At 40.8% G+C, this 21,930-nt stretch overlaps 1 protein-coding gene across 1 annotated transcript in view; it reads right to left on the reverse strand.

The window, feature by feature from the left end:
* Positions 1 to 14,945, reverse strand: part of ATP13A5 (ATPase 13A5) — a 117,540-nt gene extending 102,595 nt beyond the window's left edge. The window contains exon 1 of the mRNA XM_017873449.1: positions 14,883 to 14,945. Coding sequence (XP_017728938.1) covers positions 14,883 to 14,945 — 63 coding nt within the window. The remainder of the gene's footprint in view (positions 1 to 14,882) is intronic.
* Positions 14,946 to 21,930: the final 6,985 nt, after the last annotated feature.

Genomic DNA, 21,930 nt, shown 5'->3' on the forward strand with positions numbered 1-21,930 from the left:
AGAACAAGACTTGTCTCCTCCCACAAAGAAAAAGTCTCTGGAGAAGATAGATAGATAGATAGATGGATAGATAGATAGATAGATAGATAGACAGACAGACAGATGGGTGTAGATATAGATAATGTCTATCTATATATATGAAAAGGACTCATATTTAAGATAAATAAAAACCTATTACAAATCAATTAAAAATAAATATATAATAAAAATGGGCAAATGACTTGAATAGATACCTTACACAAGAGAATTTCCAAAGAGATTATAATATTCAACAACCTGCTCAATATCATAAATCATTAGGAAATACAAAATAAAGCTACAGTGATATGTCACAGTCTAGAATAGCTAAAATAATCCTAAAATGAAACAAAGTTGGAAGATTTACACAACTATATTTGAGAACTTACTCTGAAGTTGCACAATGACACAATGATATAACCACAGAATACCTAAAATTAGAAAGACTGAACATATAAAGTGTTGGTAAAGATAGGAAGCAGCTGAACTGTCATATGTTGAGAGTGTGAACTGGGTATATACATTTTAAAAAACTGTGTTGTTAATGATATGACTATGAGTGAATAACCCCGCTCTTAGATTTTTGCACAAGAGAAATGAATGTATATGTCCCCCAAAATATTTGTAACAAGAAGATTCAGATATGCTTTATGCATAAGAGCACGGAACTGGAAACAATCTGAAGGCCCACAAACACGAGAAAGATAAATAATTTTGTGTTTTCATACAATGTCATACATAATACAACGCAATAAAACATAATGAACCTCTGATGCACACATCAGCATGGATGAATTTCACAGATATATTGAGCAAATGGAGTACCATAAAGCAATACTATTCTATTCTATTCATATAAAGTTCAAAAATGAGCAAAACTGATTAAGGATAGAATTGAACTGTACACTTAAGATCTCTGTACTTTATTGACACCCCTTTACTCACACGTGTCAGCAGAGGGTTAAAAAAGAAAGAAAAAGTGAGGTGAGTTCATTACTCTGTTCCAAGCAGACAGAAAGTACTTTAATTACTTTAATTGGGATAGATTGGGAAAGAGAAAACAGCAGCACAATTTGAGAAATTAATGAAAGAAGAAAGGGCCAAAGAAATTTATATGGGAAATAGAGGGTTTGTTGACCTGGGATGACAGTAACCACCTCCTGGTGTGGATGATTGGTAAGAGCTGACTTTCAATGAAGCAAAAGTAAAATCAGATCCCTAATAAAGAATATAGGTGAATAATAGGTGAGGAGGTTTCTGTGAAATACTGCATAGGACTGGGGATACCTCAATATCAAAATGTCAGTAGAATTTTTTCTCTTTCAGTTAGCAAGAAGATAAAAACACAGAAAGGAGAGACAGAGAGAGGAGGAAGAAAAAAAAAAGAAAGAACCCAAATTTACATTCCCACCAGTAGAGTCACTATGGAGAACAGTATGGAGGTTCCTTAAAAAACTGAAAATAGAATTAACATATGATCCAGCAATCTCACTGTTGGATATATATCCAAAAGAAAGGAAATAAATATATTGAAGAGATATCTTCACTCCTATGTTTATTATAGTCCTATTCACAGTAGCCAAAATATGGAATCAACTTGTGTCCATCAGTGGATGAGTAGATAAAGAAATGTATATGTTACATATACACAATGGAATATTATCCAGCCTTTACAGGGTACATGTGATATTTCGATACAAGCATACAATGTGCAATGATCAAATCTTGGTAATTGGGGTATCCATCCCCTCAAGCATTTATCATTTCTTTGTGTTAGAAACACTCCAATTTCATTCTTTTTGTTATTTTGAACTCTTAACCATCCTCTTTTTATCTCCCTTCTGCCTCCTACCCTTCCCAGCTTCTGGTAACTGACAGTCTACTCTCTATCTCCATGAATTCAATTTTTTTCTAGCTTCCATGTATTAGTGAGAACATGCAGTATTTGTCTTTCTATGCCTGACATATTTCACTCAACATAATATCCTCCAGTTCTAGCCATGTTTTTGCAAATGACAGGATTTCATTCTTTTATTTTAAAAATGTTATATCATAAAAAAGAAAAAAGAGAAGGAAAGAAGAAAGAAGCTTGTAAATGTCAGAGTAACTTTCTGGAATGTGTGGTTCCTTGAACAAAATGAATAGAAACAATGTTTTGCTTCTTTGATAAATTGGCCTCATAGACCTTGGTAAAACTCCTTTCTAGATCATTTCTCAGTTTTCCCAGAGGTATGTGGCTGGGTATGGGACTTGAGATTTTTGAAGAATCACTGCTTTATCTGGTATTCTTTTAATCAAATACTTTCAATCAGCTTGTTAATGTTTGTGTGATTAGAGTTTATTACAGTGTATTAGTCCATTCTCACACTGCTCTAAAGACACTACCTGTGACTGGGTAATTTATAAAGGAAAGAGGTTTAATTTACTCAATTCCACATGGGTTGGGGAGGCCTCAGGAAACTTACAATCATGGTAGAAGGGGAAGCAGGGCATGTCTTACATGGCAGCAGGTGGGAGAAAGAGCAAAGAGGGAAGTGCCAGACACCAAACAACCAAATCTCGTGAGCGCTCACCCACTATCATAAGAACAGCATGGGAGAAACCACCCCCATGATCTAATCACCTCCCACCCAGTCCCTCCCTTGACATGTGGGGATTACAATTCGAGATCAGATTTGGGTGGGGACACAGCCAAACTATGTCATACAGTATATGTTTTCATTTTGACCAACTAATCAAAAGGAAAATTAGATTGTATAAATGATTATTCTTCTGATGTAGTCAGAGTCACTCAGATTTTTTCTGAATATTTACACACCCCCAGTAAAATCCACTAAGAAATGCAGGGTAGAGGAGAGAGCCAGGAGCAATGTCTGTACCATAAAAGGAAAATAAACAGTATCCAGAGGTGTTGTTAATGTAAAGATACTGGAAATAGGATGAAAGTGTCTGAAGCCCAAACCCATTATACATGGTTCCTTGTGAGTTTTGCCACTTATTACCTGTGAGCTCAGGATTTAATTTCTCTAAGTCTCAGTTTCCATCTCTGTACTTAGAGGAATATTAATAGCATACACATGGAAAAGCAGTGAGGCTTAAAGAGAGGTGTAAGGTGTTGAGAGAAAAAGCAGCTCAGTCAATGATAACAGGTGATTTTTATAATAGGTTCAGTCACAGGAGGAAAGAGATGACTATGTCAGCTTTTAGTTGCAATATAGTGGATCAAGACTGGTAATAGAAACAGCCTGTGTTCCATGAGGCCAGGAACCCAGATCTGCCACCTATTAGCTGAGTTGAATAGCACAGAAATTGTGCCCATCTTCACACAGACTTGCTTTGTATTCTGTCTAAGCAGTGCTGTTCCTTCACATTTTTGTTTCCTATAGAATTCTGAAGGAGGTACCACAGCCCGAAAAGTCTTTTTCTAGGCCCAGAATACAAAGGAAGCAATCTGGATTAGGAATAACAGTGAAATATGCGTGCGCTTTTTCACAGAGGTTATTGTTGTAAATCGCAACTTGGAGCCAGACTTTCCTTCCAGGTCTGACACCAGAACCTCTTTTCTTTATACCCCACCCCACTGCCTTCTACAAGCTCTTGCTTCTGTCCTTTGCTCCACTATTTACCAGCTGTGATTTAAACTTGCTAAACTTCAGATTTTTCATGGGAAAATGTGGCTGCTTGTAAAATGCATCAGAAGTAGTTTGGTGTAGCAGTTAAAAGCTGAGGATACAGCATGGGAAAAGCAAGTTCAAATCATACCTCCACTATGTAACCACATACAAGACTTTGGCAACCGACTTTACTTCTGCTGCCTCAATTTCCTCCTCCACAGATGAGAATAATAAGAGTCACTATTGTCTAGGGTTATTGTTAGAAACTAATAAGATAATGCATGCAATGCATTTAGCACAGTTCCTGAAACATTTTGAGCACTTAATATGTGTTAAAAATTATCTTGTGTAACAAACAACTCGATAAAATTTCAGTAATAAAAGTGGCTAATCCCAATGGAGTCATTGTAAAATAGTTTGACCACAAGCAATATGCAAAACTAAACACTATCTGTGAACACCATGGTAAGGAACATGGCTGTGTTCTGGTCAAGGATAGGCCGAGGTAGGATGTTTACATCCTGCGTGACTCAGTGAGTTTGTAGTGCAGGTGTGTAACTCCACTTGTTATCAGAGCCATGTGGCCATAACATGGGAAGGCCATCCCTTGGCCCTATACCATTATTGTCTGTAAAAGGTATAATTGCCTTGCTGACACTATACAGATGCTCTCGTGCCCAGAGAAAGAGAGAGAGCCAGAGCTGTCCACTTTTGCAGACGGACAGAAGGGAGCCAGCCAGGACACAGCTCAGCCTGCTTATGCTGAGAAAGAGTTAAGCTGCTGACCCTCAAGGGAGAGCCAGTCACGCAGCTGCGTGTGGGAGCCACCGGACTAAGGAGCCAATACAGAGCAGTGTAAGAGAGCTGCTGGTGAGAGGGCTGCTGAATAAAGCCTTATTTCACCTACCTACAGCCCCCGAGTGCTCTTTCAGCTATCTGCCATTTATCCACCCACTCCCTTCACACCTCAGCATGGGCTGGAACCTGACCCCAAACATGACAACCATAGTTGAATTCCTCAAAGTGATTGATCCAATGGCTTCCGTGGAGCTTTTGCTTTTCCCAAAAAGCACAAGTGGTCAAAACTGAAGTCAGAATAAAGCTAAAAAGAAAACTGCTCACTTTTGCAGTATGTGAAACTCGAGAGAAGGGCTTGAGGATAAACAGCAAATTGACTCAGATTAGTTAGATGCAGTAACTATATATGCAAGTGCACACACACACACACGCACCAGTGCAATCATTCTTCACTCATACAGGAGGAAAAACATTAATTAACATAATAGAGCACCTTACCTTTGATGTTTGTATAATGTGACCTTGTATATGTTACTTAACTGAGCCTCCATTTACTCAATTGTAAAATGGATATGAGTCGCTACCTCATATAAGTTAAATGAGAACATACATTAAGTACAGCATATAAAAGGCACTTTTTAAACGGTATTTTAAATTTTCTTTCTAGGTAGCTGTTTCACTTACCATCAGAGGTGGAACTAAGATTGGCCGAATTCCTCAGGAAGAGAGAATTATAGGGTGCAGCGTCCTCTAAACATGGTTTCTTCCCCAAATTCTCTTTTGGTGGGATTCTCTTTGTCTTGTAGAAGCAATGCCTGGGCTCTCTTCCTGCCTTTTAACTGAATTTTCATTGTATCCAGAGTACTAGCATTAATGCAAAACTGGTATTCTGAACAAGGTTGTCTTTGTTTTTTTGTAAATTCTTTTATTCTTACATTCACTGTTCATGTGTTTAGCCATCTAAAATATCTGTTGAGCACCCACTAGGCATAAGCAAAGCAGTGTGCAATTCAGAGTCTTTGGAATAGGTATTTTGGGTTATAGCTCCTAATACACTCACTTAAACCAAGATTCTTACAGCACAAAGTTACTAATCTATTTACTCACCCAAGACATCACATAAACAACTCCCACTATAATGATTCCATTCTGCAAATGGCAATGCCAGTATTTGCTTATTTGTTCTGCTGAGATGTGTTAAGCTTTTCCATGGACAAGAATATTACAACAGCCTTAGAGCAAGGTAGATTTTTCTGTGTAGGTCTAAGCTTCTGGATGCTTGAATCATGGTCAAGATTATAGTTCAATGTCTTTTCCTATCATATTTCAATGCCTTTCAATGTCCATTCCTTTCCAATGTCCTGTGTACATTATATTTCAATGTCCTTCCTGTGGACACTATTTCAATGTCCTTCCACTGGCTAGAATTCATCATGTTTTATCTGCTTGTGTTTTTTAAGCAACAATCACAGCACCGAGTTTCTATTCCTCATTAACAATCTGCCCTTTGTTGTCTATCTGGACTTGCCCAAAGGGGTTCCTTTACATGTTATAGATGGAGGACATTCTCAAAACTCTGTTTCTGATCTCTACCTCAAGGTTTTTCTCTTTAATGTTCGGATAATATTGTCCTCAGTTCATTGATCATGTTAGTATGGTCGTTTTTCTTCAATCTCCTATTACTATTTGGTTTGCCCATGTGTAGTAATTTGAATTAGTTGCAACCAATGACCAAGCATTGCTAATCATAGTTTCATATTATGCCCTGCATTCATGCCATGGAGTGCCCTTTGTGTAGCGATATGAATTTTTTTTTTTTTTTTTTTTTGAGACAGAGTCTCACTCTGTCACCCAGGCACCTGCCACTGCAAGCTCCACCTCCCGGGTTCACGCCATTCTCCTGCCTCAGCCTCCCGAGTAGCTGGGACTACAGGCACCTGCCACCACACCCGGCTATTTTTTGTATTTTTTAGTAGAGACGGGGTTTCAATGTGTCGGCCAAGATGTAATCTCCTGACCTTGTGATCCGCCCGCCTCAGCCTCCCAAAGTGCTGGGATTACAGGCGTGAGCCACCATGCCCAGCCAAGATATGATGTCTTGGATCCGTTTTACTTTTATCTATATTTGACAAGAACTAATTGAGTCTATTCGACAATAAGATCCTTCTGAGTACTTAGGTGTTATTTAATTCTCACAACCCTATGAAATAGGCACTACTATTTCCTAAAATAAGTATTAATATTCATAAATTACTTGTAGAACAAAGAAACAGTCTTGGAAATGTATGTTCAAAATAAATACTAAATCATTCAGTCTGCAGTAAGATAAACCTTTCACTATCTAGCAGTGTGATTTGAAACCCAACACAAAAGAGAGGAATATATCCCACTGTTGGCTACAGGTATTCCCATAATTTCAGCTGGCATTACTATTACAAGAGTGCCAACATATAGTCCTCCTGCAAGTGAAAGCCCAACTAAGGACCTTTGTTTGTTGAGGCCAACAGCAGAGAGCAGCAAGTGTGGATCAAAAGCTAATAAGATGCCTGGCCTGATTAGCAAGAACAATTTCTGAAAACAGAATTTGCCCTAGATCAAGGGCATGGGACAACATGGCAAGTTCGGTTAAAAGTCATTTGTAAAATAAGAGCATTGTTAACCAGGGAGGGAGTCTCAGAGATTACTTGGTTCAAATTTCTCTCTAGGAAAAAACAGCTATACAGCGTTCTTCGCAGATGAGCACCTGCGTCTGCTTAAGAGGGGCCTTTCGTTGCCTTACAGGGCTGCATACTCTCTTGTTGGAGAGCTGTGATGGTGTATTAGTTTTCCGTTGCTGCAGAGCAAACTCAGTCTTAATACAACACAGATTTATTATCTCACAGTTTTTACGGGTTGGGTATTCAGTTAGCTGGGTCCTATGCTGAGCGTCTTACAAGACTAAAATCAAGGCGTCACCTGAGCTGTGCTCTTTCTGGAGCTAAGAGACCTCTTCACACTCACATGGTTGTTGGCAGAATTCGCTTCCTTGCAGCCTTGAGATGGAGGTTCCCATTCTCTTGCTGGTAGTCAGCTGGAAGCGACTCTCAGTCTTAGCAACCACTCCTTACCACACAGCATCTTCCATCTTCAAAAACCCAACATAGAACCTCCCTTGCATCAGACCTTTCTCGTGCTTTAACTATCTCTGACTTCCTGAAAGGCCCAGTCTTTTTTAATGATTCACCTGATTAGGTCAGGCGTACCCAATCTCCGTTTTTATTAACTCAGTTGAGTTCATGTGGATTACACCTGTGAAGTCCCTTTTTCCATAGAACATAATATAGTAACAGGAGTCCTAGCTTCTCATATTTACAGGTTCTGCCCACACTGAGCTAGAGGGGATTATACAAACAGAACGGTGATCACAGGGGTGTCATGTTATGTTTCTGCCACCACAGATGATTAGGAAGTTCTGGCAGGTGCGGTGGCTCACACCTGTAATCAGCACTTTGGGAGGCCGAGGCGGGCAGATCACGAGGGCAGGGAATTGAGATCAGCCTGGCCAACATGGTGGAACCCTGTCTCTACTAGAAATACAAAAATTAGCTGGGTGTGGTGGCATGCGCCTGTAATCCCAACTACTCAGTAGACTGAGGCAGGAAAATCGCTTGAACCCGGGAGGCAGATGTTGCAGTGAGCTGAGATCGCGCCACTTCACTCCAGCCTGGGCAACAGAGCAAGACTCCATCTCGAAAAAAAAAAAAAGGAAGTTCTGCCATAAGGAGAATAAATATGGCTGGAATCTACCAACGCCTACTTTTGTTCTCCACATCAGCCTGTCAACTCTTGGAAGACAAACATTATGACGGTTCTTTGGGAAACTGTTTCTAAATTCTTTTAAACACTTCTTACTTGTGACATGCAGATATTCCTCCAAATACACTCACTTCTTGAAATTTCTGAGTTTTAGAATAAAAAAAGTTTTAAATATAACTTCCTAGATTTTTCCTAATAAAATACAGATTATGGCAGAACTTTTATTTATTTCTTCTATTCTGCAGAACAGGCTTCTATTAAAGCATTCCAGGACTAATTTTTTATAGCTACATCACATTGGCAAATAAAATTCAGCACATTGAATAAAGCACTTCAATTACTTTCTCATGTACAACTACCAAACCCAAGTCACTCATACCCTCACCTTGTATTTTGAAAATAACTTAAAACAAAAACTCAATAATGTGGTCTGTTACATTGCATCTTGCCAATGTCTCACCTACAATCCAGCCTAGAGAAATGTTTGAATCTTGATTCTGTCACCTATATTGTTGTTCTTCCCTCATAGCTAGGTGTCAGCTGAAGATCGATAAGCTTACCTTTACCTCATTCAACCTGATAATATACATGTTGACTGAAAACAGGAGAGAGCCAACAGGGCTGACTTTCAGTTTCAATTTTTTCTTTTCAGTTTTAATCCTTCGAGTGGTTTTTTTGGGGGGAAGTTCTTTATTGGAGGATGACCTTGTGTGTGGAAGATACATTACATTGCATATATAAAATAATCTACATGTTCAAAATTCCTGATTTTCTTTTCTTCTTTTTTTGAGATAGAGTCTCACTCTATTGCCCAGGCTGGAGTGCAATGGCGTGATATCGGCTCACGGCAACCTCTGCCTCCCGGGTTCAAGCAATTCTCCTGCCTCAGCCTCCCAAGTAGCTGGGATTACAGGCACCTGCCACCATGGCCAGCTAATTTTTTTAATNAGGGCTGACTTTCAGTTTCAATTTTTTCTTTTCAGTTTTAATCCTTCGAGTGGTTTTTTTGGGGGGAAGTTCTTTATTGGAGGATGACCTTGTGTGTGGAAGATACATTACATTGCATATATAAAATAATCTACATGTTCAAAATTCCTGATTTTTCTTTTTCTTCTTTTTTTGAGATAGAGTCTCACTCTATTGCCCAGGCTGGAGTGCAATGGCGTGATATCGGCTCACGGCAACCTCTGCCTCCCGGGTTCAAGCAATTCTCCTGCCTCAGCCTCCCAAGTAGCTGGGATTACAGGCACCTGCCACCATGGCCAGCTAATTTTTTTTTTTTTTTTTTTTTTTTTTTTTTTTTTAGTACAGATGGGGTTTTGTCATGTTGGCCAGCCTGGTCTCAAACTCCTGACCTCAGGTGATCCACCTGCCTTGGCCTCTCAAAGTGCTGGGATTCCAGGCATGAGCCACCACGCCCAGCCAAATCTTGATTTTTTTTTAAACAACTCATTACATATTACTTGTTTTCTCAATGATAACCTCAAACAATGATCATTCTTTACATTTTAACCAGAAAAAAAGGAAATATCCTCAACACCAATCTCAAAGTATGTATTCCTGCATTTTCTAATTATTTTTGTACTTTGTAACTCTTGATTCCTTGTACATAAATGAACCACTTATTTTTCATAGCACTTTCCATATCTCACATGTGACCCTCACAAAATTTGTGAGTCAGGAGAGCTAGTGGTATTGTTCTTAGCTAAAGAGCCAAGGCCAAAGAGGTGTCCACAACCACATGGTTAGCAGCAGAGCCTTGACTAAAACCCAGGTTTGCTATCTCAGAGTCCAGGGCTCCTCCACTGTTCAGCAGAAGAAAATTACTTCGAAGCAAAATACACCTTTGTCAGTTCTGTTTTGTCCACACCAAGCAGCCATTTTGCCTTCTGAGGCTGCTCTGATTTGTAATTTTGACATTTTGTTGGTGGGTGTCTGCACAGAAGAGGAACACAGATGGAACTGTTGGGCTTTGCAACTGGTGTGAATCAAGCAGCACTTGTGGCTCCAGTGGGGTCAGAATCAAAGTCGTCTTCAGAAGGCAAATGCAGCCTTTGGTCAGAGGAGCTGCTGAAACAGAGGCTGATATGCACACAGTGTGCTTCCAGACAAACCAGGCTGATGAGAGCCGTCATGATTATTTTTCCTACCAGCAGGGTATAATGATAAAATAATACCTATCAGTCATTGAGAACATTCCAACCTTCCTATGGAGGTTCCATGAGACAATGGTCAGGAGATAATCTGTGCATGTATTTGCACACACACACACACAAAGATTCCATGGATGCATAAGTGTGGGAAATGTGGTGCACTGTGGCTGGGTGAGATGGCTCATGCCTATAATCCCTTTAGGAGGTTGAGGCAGGAAGATCACTTGAGCCTAGGAGTTTGAGACCAGCCTGGAAAACATAGGGAGACCTCATCTCTACTGAAATTTTAAAAAAATTAGCCAGCTGGTGTAGCACATGCCTGTGGTGCCAGCTATATGGGAGGCTGAGGCAGGAGGATTGCTTGTGCCTGGGAGATTGAGGCTGCAGTGAGCTATGATCATACCTCTGCACTCCAGCCTGTGTGGCAGAGCAAGACCCTGACACACACACACACACTATATATATATATATACACACACACACACATACACACACACACATAGTGCTATACAGTGCACTGTAATGCTCCTTAAGAGATCACAGAAAACCATAATATTGATACGGTTTGAATGTGTCCTCCAAGGTTCTTGTGCTGGGAGGTGGGGCGAATAAGAGGTGATTAGATCACAAGGCTCTGCCCTTGTGAACATTATTTTCACCCTAGTGGGTTAGTTACTGCAAAGTGGGCTCATTAAAAAGGCAAGTTGGGCCCCCTCTTACTCTCCTGCTCTCTCGTGCTCTCTTGCCCTTTTACCTTCCACCATGGGATGACTCAGCAAGAAGGCCCCCACCAGGCATGGCCCCTCAGCCTTGAACTTCCCGCCTCCAGAACCATAACAAATAAACTCATTTTCTTTGTAAATCACCCAGTCTGTGGTCTTCTGTTACAGCAACACAAAGCAGACCAAAACAAATATACTCAAGATTTGAGAAGCCCTGCTGTTATTTGCGTAACCATTTCACACAGTATTTCTCAAACCTAATGGGGAAGGAAAACAGGGAAACTTCTTATATAATACCTACTGCAGAAGATATGTTTAGAAAAGCTGTATTACCTCATTTAATCTTCACCACAATCCCAAATGGTAGGTATTAGAGAGGTCAAATAACTTGCCTAACAGAACTAGAATTCAACTCAGGTCAGCCTGAAGCCAAATCCCATTCCATTAAGTATGGAGCTATATAACCTGAAGGCTTCAGATTTATTTAGGGTCTTGTGTTGTGAAGGCTCCTGCGGGCTCTTAGAGAAGCCAAGGGTCCTGAGACCGCTAGAGAAGACAAGAAAAGTAGACTGCAAATGGAGAGGCTGAGGGAATCACCCGGGCAGGGCAGAGTTTTAGGAAAAAGGCAGGTGAAGAAAAGGAGCCTATTATAGCTGGATAGTCGTGAGGAGGGTAGGGAGCGGATGGGAGTAGGCTGGAAAAACAATAAAGACCTGTGCAGTGAGAATATTGATTGCAGGGCTGTTGTAAGGTTTTGGGTAAAATGAAAACCTGTGTGGCAAGCACCTAGCACTGCACCGCAGCTGGGACAGTAAGCACTAGCAGGATAAGAACAGGAGATGGGAATGGAAACAGGGTTCAACTCTAGAGGCCAGTGCAAAGCTTTATATCCATGCTGAGCTCAGCAGAATCACCCAAGACTGTGCTTGCATAATCTCACAGCATCGCCCCTCCATCCACTTAGGCTCTCCACGGGTGTTTGATTGAAGGAGTTCATTATTTGCCTCCACTGTCTCTAATGTTTACCACAATGACTCTCACGATTACAACTGCTCGTATACTTGAAATACTGAGCACAAGCAGAAGTTAGACTGGGCCAAAGGGAATCTTCCTCGAAGAAAGAGCAAGCGGGGTGAGGCTGCCAACATGTGACAGCCCCCACGGCTGGGACTAAACTGTGCCCAGGTTTAGTTTGACCTACTGATTGTTTTCAAAAGATGAATTTGCTTTCAAAATTTATCATCAGGCTATCTCACATAAAAAGTCAGATTTCTGGCCTCCCTTTATTTATTTATTTTTTACCTTTTAGCTTTAAAAACATCTATTTCTAGAGTCTGGGAAGTCCAAGATCAAGGTGCTGGCAGATCCAGTGTCTGGTGAGGACCCTCCTTCTGCTGCATAGACGGCCATCTTTTCTATGTGCCCTAACATGGTAGAAGGGAAAAGGGAGATCTCTAGGGTCTCTTTTTGTTTATTTATAACAGAAACGGGCTCTTTCTATGTTAACCAGGCTGGTCTCGAACTTCCAGCCTCAAGAGATCCTCCCACCTGAGCCTCCCAAAGTGCTGGGATTACAGGCATGAGCCACTGTGCCTGGCCAGGGGTCTCTTTTCTTTTTTTAACTTCCAACTTTTCTTTTAAGTTCAGGGGTACGTGTGCAGGATGTGCAGGTTTGTTACATAGGTAAAAGTGTGCCGTCGTGGTTTGCTGCACAGATTGACCTATCACCTAGGTGTTAAGCCCAGCATCCATTAGCTGTTCTTCCTGATGCTCTCCCACCCCCACCTCCCACCTTCTGATAGGCCCCAGTGTGTGTTGTTCCCCATCTGGCTTCCTTCTAAAAGACCAGCAATTGCAAGATCAGGACAGCAATTTCCTGGAGCTAAGCCACAGCTTCCATAGTTCAGTCATCCCAGCTCCCTCAGGCTTACCTGAGTCCCCGGATTACCTGATCAACCAGAGTAGGATTTGCATCTGTGCTCTACGCCCCAGAATGCTGAAAAAGAAATCTACAGCCATCTCTCTTTCCCCAGAATGAGTTAAGCTTACTTAACTTACCACTTAACTTACTTAACTCTATTAGGGATTCCTAATAGAGATTTCTGGTGAGCATCTGTAAAAGTGTTTGATCACCTGCAACAATGAAGAAAACTGGGGCACCTGGCTCATTATTTAATCCTGTGATACCAATGTCCTTTCTGTGAGTGAGAGAATTAAAGTATCAGGCTATAAACTTTACAAATACAGCAACTAGTTAGAGAAGAATAAAGAGCCATGTAATTTTTTCCCGCACTCTTATCTACATGTTGAAAACATCAGAGCTAACAGAATTGTTCAGCGGCAAACACAGGTGAATAGATTTTCGTTCTCTAAAAGCCTTCATTCTGAAGATTTCAAAGTGCTGTGCTATCGTCAAGCTTAGCGTGGTACAATAATGCAAGCCACAAATATGAGCTGCCTTCATAATATTAACTTTCCTAGCAGCCACATTAAAGATGTAAAGAGAAGCAGGTGAAACTTTTACTTAACCTAACTAAAATATTGTCATTTCAATGTGTTAACAATATAAAAATTGTTAATAAGATACTTTACTATTTTTTGACTAAATTCTTCAAAATCTGGTGCATATTTTACACTTAAAGCATATTTCAGTGTGGACTAGCTACTTTTCTAGTGCTCAGAAACTACATGTGGCCCATGGCTGCCTTACTGAACAACACAGATGTAGATGAAACCATGTTTCCTTCAATTAGCAAACAAGAACAGGTGGAGGGAGAGCTGTATGGATTTGCCCCAGAACTCACAGGGAACCAGGAGGCCAGCCAGGAAACTGACATCATTCTAATCTACAAACCATGTTCTCCAAGTTTTTTGGGGCCCCCAAATGTGCCCTCACTCTGACCCTTCCCCCGTCTGTCTCTGTCTCCTTTCTTCACTGTCCAACTGGAGCTACCTGTTGTGCGGTGAACAGAACAGGATGTGGAGAAGGAGTGGGCTGGATTCCCAGTCTGTCCCTTGCAGGCTAATGACCTTGCACAAGTTATTTAACCTCCCCGGTCTCAGATTTCTTTTCAATAAAATCGGATTAGTTCTTTCATCACTGATTTCTGAGGATTATATAAAATCATAAATATAAACACTTTAGCACCAAATAAACACTATAGTTTTCAACTTTTTAATAATTATTTTTAAGTGTGTGTGTGTGTGTGTGTGTTTGATGAAAAGAGCAGTGGGGAAATAATTGGAGACATGAGAAATTTTAAAATATGTGTTAAAAATCCCAGGCCACATTCTACTCCTTCTTTAGTGGTTGATGCTTAAAACTTCTCTCCACGCTTATAAAAAGCATGACTTCAGCCCAAAGCCCCCCAAGCCTAGGTTATGCATACATACCCGAAGCATGAGAATAAAAAAGGAGTTCTTGTTTTCACTAGAGTTTGTTCAATCACATAGCAGCCCAGATAATAAGGGGGAGACATCCCATTGAGCACCACAAGGGGCTCTACAAATACTGTAAATGTCTGAGGAAACATCACAGGTTCATTGCATATGAAGATGGCAAGAATTCTATCATCCAGAGTTCATAAGTTTCTTAGCCCCTGCAGGTTTCCCCACAATAAAATGGTGCTTTGCAGCCCTTAAGGAGCCTTACCAGACTGAAACCTTTCAAGGTCTTAAAGCCTGAAGCGCAAATGCTACACTCTATCTTCTAATTTAGCTGCAGTCCCTACTCACAGCATTGGGCACTTCGAGAAGACTAGTAAAATAAAGGGAAGACTCACCAGTTCATCCTCCTCTCCCTGGTTGAGCAAAGCCTGGTGGTCCTTCTTACTGTTCTCCTCCATCTAAACTCAGCCAGTGAGGATCTCTCCTGGCTAACTCCTTGGAGAAATGTCAAAATGCCTTGGGCTACTTGGAATCGTCAAGACTTGTGATTGCTCTTCTCGGGCGCTTTTAAAATCTCTTAACACACTTTGCCTATTAGACTAACAAAGGAAAGAAAGAAAATCTTACCAGGAGCAGGATTGGTCTGTTAATCTGGTTGTTGTGGGGTTTTTCCTAGTGTTTGTTTATTGAGCTAGATATGAGTGCGTCAAGACTTGAGGAATGAAGGAGGAAGAAGCTGGCGAACTAGAAAGACAAATGATTTTGGATGCAACCCATAAATGTCTCCGCCAAGGAATGAAAATAGTCACTTTGCTAAAAACCTAAGACAAAAGGATTAGCCAGTGAGAGATGTATAAAAACCCTGCAGACTTTGAAACTAATGAACATATTGGGGGTGACAATGAGAATTGAAGGAAGGGAGATAGGCTTATGATAGAGAATGTAGGAATCATTTTGGAATTAGAAAAATCTGAGTTCTAATCCCTGCTTTACTGATGACCCTGGACAAATTACTTAAAATCTGAAATTTCGGTTTCTAGTACTTAACAATGTCGGTAATAACTATACGGTCACATAAAGGTTTAAGATGATATTCATAAAAGGCCAACGATAGCACCCACCACACTCAGTAGGAGAGAAGTAATCATCATCACAATCATTACACTAACCAAGAAGAAAGAGGCTTTAAAAAGTAAACTATATTAATAACTTGATTCTTTTCATTTTCTCTTTAGAGTTTACAAAAGTTTCCAAATGAGCAAAGTAAGTGGAGGGAAGAGATGCCAGAAAGACCGAGGATTAAGGATATAGCCCAAATTTCAACACCACTGAATTTGATATTTTCTTTAGAAAATAGGTATACCGTGATCCATTCCAGAGTTAGTTAATTTGTTTGTGATGAAAACTTTTGTCATTTTATTGGCTCTTACTGTATCCTTGCACTTTGACTGTGGAAGAAAATGTGCTGTGAATGAAAACTGTTAAAGGATGATACTTGGCTGTTTCTGCTGACTGAAATAGTCATTGATTGCCTTGAGCAAGCACAAGTGTCCAACTTGATGTTCAGGAGAGTTTGACGTGCTTTCTAACCAGGAGAAAGTGGCCGATGAGAATAAACAGAAAGACAACTGCAGTTCTTCACGTTTGTTTGTTTGAAACACAGTATTGCTCTGTCCACCAGGCTGGAGTGCAATGGCACAATCTCTGCTCACTGCAACCTCCACTTCCCAGGCTCAAGAGTTTCTCCTGCCTTAGCCTCCCGAGTAGCTGAGATTACAGGCACCCACCAGCAGGCCCAGCTAATTTTTGTACTTTTAGTAGAGATGGGGGGTTTCATCTTGTTGGCCAGGCTGGTTTCGAACTCCTGACCTCAAATGATCTGCCCACTTCAGCCTCCCAAAGTGCTGAGATTACAGGCGTGAGCCACCACACCCAGCCCGTTGTTGTTTTAGGAATAATTATACCAATTTTAAAAGCATTCCCCGACCTGTCCCGACAGACCCAAACAAAATGTGGTGGTGTTGTCTTCAAAAAAGATAATTTTTGTGTCATTAACACGATGGAAGAACTTTTTAAAAAACGTAACTGTCAAGTATTCTATTTGCATTTAGGAGACTGTTCATCTATGCTAGATTGTCATTGTCCCTCCTTCTCCCATAAAAGTTTGCTGGGAATCCATGTCATGGCTCGTAGCTGTCCCTCTAACCATACCACGGAAACGCAGGCACCCAATGTGAAAAGGAGCCTTTGCTGGGCATCCCTGATACCATTCACGTTTTACTCATAGCTGAGTAATCAACATATCTAGAATGATTTTGCATTGCCTAAGTCATATGTATATAGTGAATGTTATGTAATATACCTGGCAGGTCTGTTTTAATTTAATTGAATAAAGATACAAATACTTCGTAAAAATATTAATAATAACAAGGTGGTCAGGGGAGACACTACAAAGACGTGAGGAGCTAAGGGCACGTGGCTACCTGGGCAAAGAGGGTTCTGAGTAAAAGGAATATCAGGTGTCAAAATCCTGAAGCTGGTGGCCAGGAAGGAAGCCAGAGTGCCTAGGACAGTGTGCACAGCGAACAGAGTCATAGGATCCCAGGAGGCAAAGCGGCGTTGTGGACGTATTTGGCGCTCAGAGAAGATCGTTCTTTACGTCCCCCTTGTCTAAGTGATAAATTTTTTAAGTGTGAGATAGAACTAATAGCAATGGCCAGAAAATAAACATAGACAGTAAAATGGTGTTTTATTGAATTTTGTATATGTAATTATGCCAGTAAAATGATTTTAAAATAAAAAACAAAATAAAGATTACTGTGTATAAAGAAGCAATCAATACTTTTCAACTATACTAAGACATTTTTTACTAGAGGAGAAAAATGTATACATTTTAATTAATAGTAACATAGCAACTAATAAATGAATTTTAATGAAATAAAACACAGGGAAAAGGTAAAATTTGGGCAATTATTAAATCATTTCACTCATGGAACATTTTATTTCCTTGACCCATACTTTTTTCAAAAGTGAACAAAATTTGAAAAGCAAAATAAATCTCAACTTTAAAGGTATTATTTTTGAGATGGAGTCTTGCTCTTGTTGCCCAGGCTGGAGCGCAATGTCGCGATCTCAGCTCACTGCAACCTCTGACTCCCGGGTTCAAGGGATCTCCTGCCTCAGCCTCCCAAGTAGCTGGGATTACAGGCTGCAGCACCATTCCCAACTAATTTTGTATTTTTAGTAGAGACAGGGTTTCTCCATGGTGATCAGGCTGGTCTTGAACTCCTGACCTCAGGTGATCCACCTAGATATTATTCAAATTCAGAAATATATTTCAAGTACGAACTAAAATGTACACTTACCATAAAAAATGACAACTGAGAATGTGCACTCTGTCTTCCTCTATTTGTGAAGAAGAGCCTTGGAAGAAAAACCTCTAAGACAACCGAACTAAACTGGAGCCAGAGAATGGAAGTCTGAACAGTGTGGAGAGGGAATTAGATTTTATATTATTGGCAAAAAGCAACCACTGGATGTAACAGTAGTTCTCCAACTTATTCAGCTCTCCTCCATTAAATTCTGCCCATAACTGTGGAAAACTGCCATAGTCAAAACACTATTCTAGGTCCTAAAATGAGGCTCCATAGACAAAGAAGGTACAACCCTTGCCCTTGAGCTCAGTCTACAGGAGCCGTGCTCTCAAGTCCAGGTCTTACGTATTCTCTACTTTTCCTCCAGCTGCTCTTGTGTCCTACTTTCACAAAAGAATCTTTGGCAAGCTCATCGCTCCTTGCCAGGTTCAGGTGTGGCTTGTTACTGATATATGTAGGTACCACCCATATAGGTATGACTGTTCTTTGCTTAGCAGGATCCTTTGAGGTGAATTCCTCTGATAGAAGCTGTATGATTCAGAATCTGTTGGCAGAGGTTATGATGTCTGAAAGAGATTGATTCTTGGAATACATGCGACTTCTATTAGAAAGCAAGGCAGCCCAGGGACTTCTGATTACAACAGGTGAAGCTAAAGAAAACAATATTCCCTTTTTACCCACTCATAGCTAACTCATCAATGAAGAAACGACTCTCCCACTTCTGCTAGTAGTTTACTCGGGATCTCTCATTTCTACTCTTTTTTTTTTTTTTTTTTTTTTTTTTTTTTTTTTTTTTGAGATGAAGTCTTGTTCTGTCACCCAGGCTGGAGTGCAGTGGGGCAATCTCGGCTCACTACAACCTCTGCCTCCTGGATTCCAGCAATTCTCCTACCTCAGCCTCCCGAGTAGCTGGGATTACAGGCACCCACCACCACACCTGGCTAATTTGTGTAGTTTTAGTAGAGACTAAAATTAGTTTCACCATGTTGGCCAGGCTGGTCTCAAATTCCTGACTTCAGGTGATCCACCCACCTCGGCCTCCCAAAGTGCTGGGATTACAGGCGTAAGTCACCGCCCCCAACCTCATTTCTACTCTTATCCTAGCAATGGTTACAGCTACCCTCCACAGTGGCAGAGACACAAGCTTAGGTAGCTCAGCTAGCTCTTCCATGCCCCTCATGGGAGTCAAGAACCAGAACTTGAACTAAATTCTATGCTCTGCTTGGTTTTTATTCGAAAATGAGGCTTGATATGTTACACATATTGTTACTATGTTGTGGATTATTGAAGCAATTTTAAAAATTTAATTCCTTGTGTTTGGATTTTTTTAAAAACTGCCTTTTCAGTCATCAAATAAATATTGATTGATTTACTTCCTCATGGACTCAATTCTATTTTCCAAATGCTTCATATGTCCCAGGTTGGGTGACCCTCACTGTCCTTGAGTCCATCAACTTTGCTTTGGGGACTATTCCCATAACATTTGATATGTAAGTCAAGAATAGTTCTTAACACATTCAAGGAAAAGAACCATTCATTTTTAAACTCAAGCACTTAGCATAGGGAGAGGTATATATGATAGGTGCTCAAAACATATTGTGTGATATATAAATGACTCTTTTCCTGCCTAGGGAATATGTTTTTCCTGCACTACTCAATGACAGATAATGTCTGCGGTCTGCTCAGATCTTCTTGGATGTCTTTGATGCCTTCACAGGCATTTGTGTGCTTTCTTCCAATGACCTATTCTTCCGATTCTCTTCAGAGGGTTGCCCTTGAGCCCTTTGACTGTTCTACCAAAGACCCAAAGTTTGCTCCCCACCCCCACCCTGCCCAGGCAGCCCTGAGCCAGTGACTGACAAGGTAGAAGTCTGAAGCTCTGTTTCCTTGCCAAGACCTGGGACAGAGTGAAGAAATGTTTACATTCCAAAGCTCCCTGGCAGCATCAGATTGTCTTTCACTCTCTTACCAGTTTCTCCTAGAAACATTTCCTTCATAAAATATTTATACATAAATCCAGGTCTCGATGTCTGCTTCTGGAGAACTCAGCTTCAGAAAAGAACTAAGTGTGTCTAATGTTTGTACTCATGCGTCTGTAGGTACCAACAAACCATTCTTTCTTTGGGGAGGAAAACCACCTGTATCGTCCCATTCTCTCACCTCTTACTCAATTCTCTCACTTTAAAATCTCCAGTGTCTTCTCTCCTTAATTAAAAATTGTCCACGTAATCATGCTGAGTTTGGTATGACCCTTCTTTCTCCTTAAGGTGTTAGAATTATTCCAGGAAAATTCAACAGGTCACTTTCTGTTCCTGGAAAATTGTCAAGGGTTTTAAGCTTGTCAAAGCATATGCCATGTTGCCCCCGTGCTCTGTGTATTAGCTGCAGAGGAACAGAATGTCTGCTTAATTTAATATTCTGGAAGGCCTTCCACATGACTGGCCACAAAAACAAATCCACACAAACTCCCAGTTGTATGACTTGTCTGATGAGAACAGTAAGTGCCAGTGAGAATGACTGTCGAGTGTTAACTGTGTTTGTCAGGTAAGTCACCAACCTGAGTCAGACCAGTGGCCAAAAAGGTGCCCCGGTGTAGTCGGGTCAATGCCTTGGTGAACACTAAACTCCCACTTCTTCTCCCCTCACTGCTACTAAAAACGCCACAACCACTGAGGCCAGTAAATGGTGCTGGCCAGAGGACAATGGCATTTCTGAAACTGGTGTTGTGGCTACTGAAAGAACAGGGGTTCAGTTGCATTTGTGGATTCAAAAGAAGGAAGAAAACAGCTGTGATGAGGTGTGGTGGTTACAAAGATGGAGAATGGACAGAGGCCTTCCAGAATAAGTCAGATCACAAGATCTATCTTAAGGAGAATAATCTCTAAGCAGATATGCCGAGGCAAATTGATTTCTTACTGATCAATTGCAGATGATCTAACCTACTTGGCAAGATGAGGATTTCCTTCAAATATTCAAACCAGAGAATGGTCCAGGATTAGTCATTCTTTTTCTCCCTTATCTGGAGGGTGGATTATTTTGTGTATCTCAGAAAGTGGAGTTTTTGGCTGGGCACGGTGGCTCAAGCCTGTAATCCTAGCACTTTGGGAGGCTGAGGCGGGTGGATCACAGGGTCAGGGTCAGGAGTTCAAGACCAGCCTGGCCCAGATGGTGAAACCCCATCTCTTCTAAAAATACAAAAATTAGTTGGGCGTGGTGGCATGCGCCTGTAATCCCAGCTACTTGGGAGGCTGCAGAGAATTGCTTAACCGGGGGGTGGGGGGTGGGGGGCAGAGGTTGCAGTGAGCCAAGATTGTGCCACTGCACTGCAGCCTGGGTGACAGAGCGAGACTCCGTCCCCCCCCCAAAAAAGTGGGATATTTGCATAAATTTTCAACTAATTTGAAGAATACAAGTAACTAAACTCTATTCTGTGTTTTTGCCCATGGAACATGGCAATGCTTTTCCCCATTGAACTTAGCCACCTGGTGATTGTTTTGTCAATGATTCAGTACTTAGAACTCTAACAAAGAGCAGGGATAAATGGGCTTACCTCAAGGAAGAGAAGAAGTCTGTCCGCAGGATTTCCTTTCACCAGGGACTGCTTTTGTAATGTAAGGTAGAGAATACACAGTGACAAACAGAATTTACAAAGGAAATATACCACATAAAGTTCCCTCAATGCAGGGTGAGCGGCAGAAAAATGTAGATGAGTCTCCATAGGGACAAGTACAAGACAGCACATTTGAAAGAAAATAATCTAACCTGTTCTTTTAGGACTATGCTTTCTAAACCTGATCCATCGTTAGAATCACCTGGAAAGCCTGATAAAGATATAGCTCCCCAAGACCCATCCTAGAGATGATGATTGAATCTATGTCTCATCCGGCTCAGGAATTTATTTCTAATAAGCTCCTTAAGGATTTTCATGATGGGTCAAGTTGGAGAGTCATGTTCCAAAAAGAAGCCTATGAATTTCTGTGGACTATTCTATGGAGAAAGTAGGCTAACACATGGTGTGATAGCAAAAAAAAAAAAAAAAAAAAAAAAAAAAAAAAAAAAAAAAAAAAAA

The sequence above is a fragment of the Rhinopithecus bieti genome, unplaced genomic scaffold (assembly GCF_001698545.2).
Source record: "Rhinopithecus bieti isolate Rb0 unplaced genomic scaffold, ASM169854v2 scaffold_5626, whole genome shotgun sequence".
In the NCBI taxonomy this organism is placed as follows: Eukaryota; Metazoa; Chordata; class Mammalia; order Primates; family Cercopithecidae; genus Rhinopithecus; species Rhinopithecus bieti.